Source organism: Salvia hispanica, chromosome 1 (genome assembly GCF_029641045.1).
Source record: "Salvia hispanica isolate PSC_SH4W2 chromosome 1, Shi_PSC_v1, whole genome shotgun sequence".
Taxonomy (NCBI): Eukaryota; Viridiplantae; Streptophyta; class Magnoliopsida; order Lamiales; family Lamiaceae; genus Salvia; species Salvia hispanica.
The window spans coordinates 21523780-21531977 of NC_142692.1; the positions used below are offsets into that span (position 1 = coordinate 21523780).

Consider the following 8198-nt stretch of genomic DNA (forward strand, 5'->3'; position numbering starts at 1 on the left):
AATGAGACTCTTATCATGGGACAGAGGTAATACTATTTTAATCCATTTTTGTAATTTCAGAACCACAGTTGAATTGTTTCTGTAATGATTTCACTTTTAATTAACCATATAATTTTGATAACCATTTTCATTCTGAGAAAATATGTTATTGAAGTTGAATGGCCTGACCAGAGGACCAGAACATGATAACATGTAGTAAATATACTGAAACATATTTTTTAGGCCAATAATTAATATAGGATTAGGAGTATTGAATAATTAAAAGATGTGATGTGGTGCTTTTAGTGATTACTTGGAAATTTAATCTGAGTAAAATAATGTACATATATGGACTACAATTTTATTCGTTCTTATCAATAGCTAGCCCTCCAATTCATATGCTAATCTCTCGGAATTTAAAAATTAAAAACGATGATTTTTGTGATGAGCTGTCGCATCTTTTACAAGGTTGTGATTAACATTTATGTATATTAATTCTTGCATGGAACTATATATAAAAAATTTGATCATGCTTGAACCATAGTGAAACTAATCAGTACATCTAAATCAGACTTTCACAATCTATTCTAATTGACAAGAAACGACAGATGTTAATTCCTTTTCATCCTTATAGTAGTAACTGCTAAATTGGAATTAATCGGAACTTGAGTATTTAAGAATTCTGATATAGTTTTAATATTTATTTAAAATGTACTATAATGTAGTACTCCATATATTTTATCAAGCAAATTCTGAATTTGATTGCTAATGGATAAAAAGGGGGTTTTAATAATTAATTTTCACATAATCAGCCATCCGTTGTCCCATTCTTAAGCTACTATGCCAAATGTCACTCTATAAGATAAGATATGAAATACAGCCTTTAATTTGTCGTTAGTTTTAGTTTACTAATTTGTTGGATAAATGAATTTGCAAATCTTGATTCATTAATTCAACCTCCATTATCTACAATTTTTCGATCTTCATTTATATTTGCAAGTGATGCTGATCTTCTTTGTGTGTTTAATCCCAAAAAAATACTACCCCTTTTCTCATAACCAAAACATCTCATTCATTTTGGAACAAGTATTAAGTAAGAATTGATTAAAATTGCACAATTGGAAGCCTGTTATTTTCGAAATTTGGACGAGACAATCTATATAAAATACTTATAAAGACACTTGGGATAAAGTGATTTTCATTATATTTCATATCAATTGATAAATAGCACTCATACATACATAAGTATGGACATGTATATACTGTTGATTTCTTTCAATAAAATTAAAATACTAATAAAACAAACCCAACATTCCAAAAACTGGCTTTTCAATGGAATTGCATTAATTTTCAACAACGATTAAAAACCTATATTAATAAGACAACATACTCACACACACATATGTGTTGGGCTCAATATTTACGCGTGTCAGTCGAAGAATAAGATGAAGTCGTAGTTTTCATGAAATAGATAAATATTAAACATTAAGGCTTATGATAGAAGACATGTTTAATTTAATGTCCATGAAATTGAGATTGAAAGTGATCATTAAAAATAATTCTCTTTTTGTGACAACTACAAAATGCAGCCTCAAAAATAGGAACACATGATAAATAAGGCTTAATTAGTTATACATAATTTAATCTTGACAAAAGTATATTATTTCAAAGAAATTTTGGACGAAGAAAAAAATTTAAGAGCTTATTTTTGTTGGATTGGAATTTGGAGGGATTACCACTTTTACAATTATATTAGTGAGGGGGAAGCAGGCTCGTAATTTCAGAGAAAAAAATCAATGATATCGATCGATATCTACTGTAACAATAAATAATTAAATATTTTATAATGTTTGTTTTACACGGAAAAAGAAAGAGAGAGAAAAATCGAAGCAAAGAAGGTTAATCATCTAATCTTCAATGTTTCCTAATATAATATGTCTGAATAAACCCCACCATATCCGTTGAAATCTTTCGTGGAATATGTTTGCCGACTCTCTATGACCGAATATAAATGAAAATGAAGGTAATTAATTTATTTTCTCAAAATTAATTATACTTGTGTACGTTTACAAATTGCAAAGAAATTAGATGCCTAAATTGGGATTTGCTGGCAATTATTGATTCCCCTCTCACCCCAATGTTAACCCTTATTTATATGTAGTACTATCATGTATGATTTGATCCTCAAACATAATTCCTTCAAGAAATCTACTGAGGTTCAAACTCAATGAAAACATAATAATGAAAACACTTATCTAACAGATTCAAGTTCAACTGTACATCAAAATACTTAGATTTAAAAACGAAGAAAAAAAGAAAGACTTTTAGGGCTAAAATATGAATAGTTAGGGAGATATGAGTTGAAAGGCAACATTTCACTATGAAAATAGACATGAGGCATGGTATTCATATCAGTCACATTATGATCATCCACATAAAGGTATAAGAGATATGAGGCATGATATTTATATCAATAAAGCTATGCAGGCACATTAAATTTGTTAGAATTGACCCAATTTTTTATTAAAAAATCTGATCATGGCCAGCCATAAAATATGACCATTTAGCATCACTCTATTCACGTACTCTTATTTTCAATCATTAAAATCAATACTACTATAGGAGTACTCCCTCCGTCCTACAAAAATAGTCACATTTTATCATTTCGGTCCGTCCCACAATAATTTCACTTTCAGATTCCACTAACCCACTTCACTCACATTCTATTATAAAACAAATATAAAAATGTGGACTCCATATTCCACTAACTTTTCCAACCCAATGTTTTTTACTCCATCCGTCCCAGAGAAGTTGGCATACTTTGAAAATGGCACGAGATTTTAGGAGGTTTTGTTTTGTGTGTTAAATGGAGAGAGAAAATATAATTTTTATATTCATGTGAGAGAAAACTTTTTCCAAAAAGGGAAATGTGACATTTGTGGGACAGACTAAAAAGGAAAGTGTGCCAACTTCTATGGGACGGAGGGAGTACATTTTTTAAAACTCGTGCCCACACCAAATATGACTCTTATTAGAGCATCCACAATGGCGGCTAGCCGATTCGCGTCGCTAGCCGGTCGGCTAGCCGAACCATTGCGATCGGCCAGCCGAAAATCGGCGAAAAAATCGGCGTGGGCTAGCCGATTTGATGGCGCTGGCCGCCATTGTGGCGTGCCGATCGGCCAGCGATCGGCTAGCGCTATTTTTTATTTTTTTTTTTAATTTTTGAAAAACTATATAAACGCGATTTTCTCTCTCACTAAATTTCTGTACAAGAGCAACATCTAGCGATGGACAACAACAACTAGGCCCAATACAAAATTAAGACCTAAAACAGAAACATGTCATAGCATCGGCTAGCGGCAAACTATAACGGATTCAAGGCATACTAACATTTTTTAATGTATTTTTTTAATAAATTAGTGAGGAGTAGAGTGAGGCGGTGGCTCGTGTGTGGAAGCCCGGATTTTTTTTTATTATGTAATTTTTTTGATTTTTAGTTAATGTACTTTTTTTTATTTAAATAAAATTAACGAATTTTTCCCGTATATGTGTCGTAAATTTAATTCCGTATTTTGTGTTTAATTCCATAAACGTAGTTGTTTTTGAATTATTTTTTATCTGATGTGGTAGGTGGATTTTTAGTGCTGCTGATGTAGCAGGGAGAGAGAGTGGCTGGTCTATGGCTGACCTATTTCTATTGTGGATGCTCTTATGGACTAGGTATGAATAAGCAAATTCCGGAAACTATTGTCATAATAGTTGATTAATTCACACAGATAAATTTAGGATTAATCTTACTCGGTATTAGCATAAATCAAACCGAACAAACAATTCATTATTTGTGCAGCTATTGCTAGTCATTGATCATAGGAACTTTGTGTAAAAATTTTCACATTTGCTGAATTGCATTTGGCTGTTTCTGATTGATTACAGAAGCCACATAAAAGTAGAATAAATTTCCTTCACCACACCTGATCGAAAATCAAATTGCAGTTTCTCATATGCTCAAAATTATTAATCTGCTACACAAGAAGTTCAATCAATTCAGCAGTATAAAATAAATCAACAAAATAAGCAGCAACAATATGGCAAAAAGCATAACTTTATTATCATTAAGAATAATGACAAGGCCACAGAAACATGATAAGCAACGTTTTTCATAATTAGATGAAAAGAATTTCATCAACCACATATTTGAAGACCAGGACTTGTTCCATTAAGAAACTCAAACAAAGCAATGAACTGAGAAACAAAGCTTAACCGCAGACAGAAAAGGCTCGCCCGATCATCCCCTGAGTCCACGTTGCCGTTTCTTTTAACTGATCATCACCAGACACAAGGCACTCTCCTAGCAATTCAGTGCAGAAAGCACTATCTTTGATCATCATCTTCAAGTTTGAACCCAGTGCATCAGCCAGGTCACCAAGAACAGCCACTGCTGCCTTAGTAACACTCTCATCTCTGAAGTACAGAACACACCACATCAGACTATATAAGAAAGAATATTCGAAAACATATAAAAAACCATTGATTGATTATTAGTATTATTATTATACCTCTGCTGGTCTTTTGCAACCAGTTCTATGAACTGCAGAAGATGAGGAGCATGAGGAAGCATCAGCTCAGCTTTGGCATTCTTGAATCCCTGAAGAATGCCTGAATAAGCCTCGAAAATACTGCGCCTGAGCTGGTTGCCATAGTCGACCATATCCTCATCATTGGTGTCAATCCGAGCACAGAGTTCTGAGGCTCCTTGCATCATTGGCACCGCATAGGTAACGTATTTTTCAAAGTGTTCGCCAATTGCAAGAGCAATGTCCCCGAAGCAGGAGAATATGGGAGGTTTAACCAACCGGTCAAGTTCACTGCTGGAGAGATCTTTGAGAAGATGCGTCATGATCCCATCACAATATGGCAAGATCTTGCCATCCAATGCACGGCATATGTCACCAACAACCCCAACCGAAATGGCACAAACTTGATATTCCTCAAAGTTCTGCAAACCCATCTCTAAAACCTTGTAGAATTCTTGCATGTACTTTTCAAAATCTGGCCCAGTTGCATATGCCAGTGCCCCAATGGCAAGCATAGCTTCTTCATGTACAGTAGAGCTACGGCAAGCAAACACGTTGAGGAAAAGCACCATGATCTGGTCAGCTGCTTGAAGTATTATGGGTTTAGTGTCGTCAGCACTGCTTAGTTTTTGAATGATGACCTGAAGCACACCACAAAGAGAGGCTTGCAAGTCCCCTTGCTTTTCCCTGTCATCAGATGACACAATTTGTAGATTGATAGTCTGTTCCAACTTTGACATGATAGCAGGGAGAAGTCTGTAGATTATCTGGGATGTTTCAGGAAGATTTGAGCACCTAACAACCTGGTTCAGGGCTTCATATGCCGAAGACCTAAGCTTAGAGTCACTGCTATCTGTACGTTCAGCTGTGGCAATCAAGGTGCTAAAGATATCAGGAAGAAAAGGAGTCATCAGCGAAGAGGTCGGCCCAGCATCCTCGTATCCTAGAGCAAGAAAATAAATAGCTCCACAAACCTTCTCTGCGATATGTGGAGCATCTTTCAAACCCTCCAACAAAACAACCAAAATTTTTTGGAAGTTAGAAGGAGTAACAACAGAGAAACCAGATGCCGGCAGGTGCATCAGCTCAAATATACGACTAAGAGTCCATGCAGTTGTGTCTTTAACGTGACCGTTTTCATCTTTCATTGCATTGAGCATGAAATCAAGACCAGCATTCACCATAGGTAACAACTTCTCCATGGTAGGTCCATCAAGAATAGATCCAAAGGCAAATGTGGCTGCTTCCCTAGACCGCCAGTCACTCATTGAAATGTTAGCCTCTACAAAAGGCATTACAAGTGGGACAACTAGATCCCCAACAACCTTAGCAACAAGACCAAGACAGGTGCCGCCAGCCATGGCCAGATTCCATATCCCATCTTCTTGGTCTTGGTCCTCATCCTGTTTGAGCAGAGTTTCTAGCAGCATAGGAACTAATGTCGATAGTGCCTTCTGAATAAACTGAGAGTGTGGAGGATTAGAATTTCCGCTCTCAGGCAGCTCATTATCTTGAATGTCCAATTCTTCATCACATATAGAGCTCCAGAACTCTAATGCTTGAAGGGCAACAGCTTCCTCATCTGCTTTGACTGCATTCGACGTTAGCTCAAAGATCTTCTGCATATAAGGTTCAAGGATCTCATAATATGTTGATGCAATGGAAACGAGACATTCAAAAGCAGCCTTTCTGATCTCTATCTCATTTGCCAATGCAGCATCACATATCACTTTCATTATATAGTTTCTCTCTATCTCATTACCAAAGTTCGTCCGAGCAAAATTGAGGGCATTATACAATGCTCTGGTTGCTGCCAGCCGAACATCAGAGTTTTGTTCAGAGACATTCATTCCTTGAATAACAGCTGTTAGAACAGCATTTACTTCTTCTTGCACAAGATCTTCATCAGAAATCTCCTCACATATGTAACCAAGTGCCTCCAAGGTTGCTTGCTTCAGCAATACAGGCGTATCTGGTTGAGTCATATTGGAAAGCAGCAATCCAACAAGCTCCGGCCATTCCTTTTTTGGCACTTCGATTGAAGCTATCTTAGCAATCACTTGGGCAGCAGTATGACTAGCCTCCCTAACAGATGATCCCAAAGTGTTCAAAAGAGAGTTTTTGATCTGGGACTTGAAGGAAATGTCAATTGCCACCCACTGTTGGGCGAGGTTGCCTTTGGTTGCTGCTTCTTTAGCATCCAAGGAGTTCTTGAGTACAATACCAGCAAGTCTTCGCGATTCAGTTGGCTTTCCATCGCTGGATAGTTCAACCGATAAAGACAGCAGAAACCCAGGCAAATTCTGTTCACGGAACTGACCAAGAGCGGTCTCCGCCTCATTTCGTATTTTTGCATCCGGAGATTGAGCAGCCAATAGATATTGGGTAATCTCCAACGCCATTTTTCTGCACAAATGAGCTAGGAGGTTAAGGAAAATAAATCACAATGTTCATATAAATAAGAGCGAAACCATGAAAGATAAAAATATGTATCACATATGAAGGTTATACAATTAAACTCGACACAGTAAATAGATCGACACAAAGAGAGATCAATGCGAAGAATCAAACTGTAAACAACTTCAAAAGGTTTCATTTAAAAGCAAAGGTGAAATCCGAGTCATACTCAGTCCTGACCTAAATTTAAATTCACACACCGATAAGCAAATCAATCAAATATCTTATAGACGAACCTAAAGCTTGATTGAGTTCATTCTCATTAAACAAAACATATAAAATATTGTGTACATTAACTGAAAAAATGATCAAGGGCTATACAACAATCTCACGAAAACAGAAATAAACAAAAACCGAAGCCAGATACTAAATGCGTAGATACGCAGAAAATTAAACCAAATCAACTCCAAATATCCTCAGATCTGAATTGAATAAACACGAAATGAAGGGACAATACCTCAATCAAACAGCAAATTGAATATCACTTCGATTTCAGATCAAACAGCTAGACTGATTCTTTTAACGATTCTTCAACACAAATTACAGATCAGATTATCTCCTCCAGGTATGAATTATAGTAATTCTATAACTTCTACGAATCAGATTTCGCAAGCAAAAATTTGGCGTTTGAAAATGAAATGCGTGTAGAGAGAGAAAGGGAGAGAAATTCGAATAGAGAGAAGAAGCGGGACGGGAAGTTTGAGGAATAAAATGAAAAAATAAATACACGGGTAACGGCACAAAATCTGCCCGAGCTGCCCGAGATACCGACACGTCAAAACCCTAAATTTTGATCTCAGCTTTTTCCTTTAAAGTTGCAAATAAAAACATTTGGGCCGAGTCCAAAATGTTATTGTGGGCCATAATCTTTACCATAAGCTTTGATTTGATAATAATGGTGTTTCCTAATTAATTATGTGGTCATATAAGCTGTACTTGATCTGTTGATCATCAATTTCTTATAATATTTCTAGTTTTTTATTTAAATATTCACCACTCAATAATTTCAGGAATAAGATAAAGTACTATCAGATATTGGGGTCCTTTAATATGTGCATGTATAAAAGTTTATTTTTTTTTTAATATTTGAATAACACTAATATCTTTTTGGTAAACATTAAATTGGAGATTTAATTTATCTTGAAGAGCTTGGAGTGAGTGTACGAAGTAGTTGGGATTCAGGAT

General features: G+C 35.7%; 1 protein-coding gene across 1 annotated transcript; it reads right to left on the reverse strand.

Moving 5' to 3' along the window:
- Nucleotides 1-4068: 4068 nt before the first annotated feature.
- On the reverse strand, nucleotides 4069-7706 carry LOC125223907 (importin subunit beta-1-like). The gene is made up of 3 exons (XM_048127214.2): nucleotides 7471-7706; nucleotides 4539-6962; nucleotides 4069-4443 (listed from the first exon to the last, which is right to left on the reverse strand). Exons 2-3 carry the CDS (start codon nucleotides 6956-6958, stop codon nucleotides 4239-4241), a joined length of 2625 nt encoding a protein of 874 aa, XP_047983171.1. The 5' UTR covers nucleotides 6959-6962; nucleotides 7471-7706; the 3' UTR covers nucleotides 4069-4238.
- Between the last annotated feature and the right edge of the window lie 492 nt (nucleotides 7707-8198).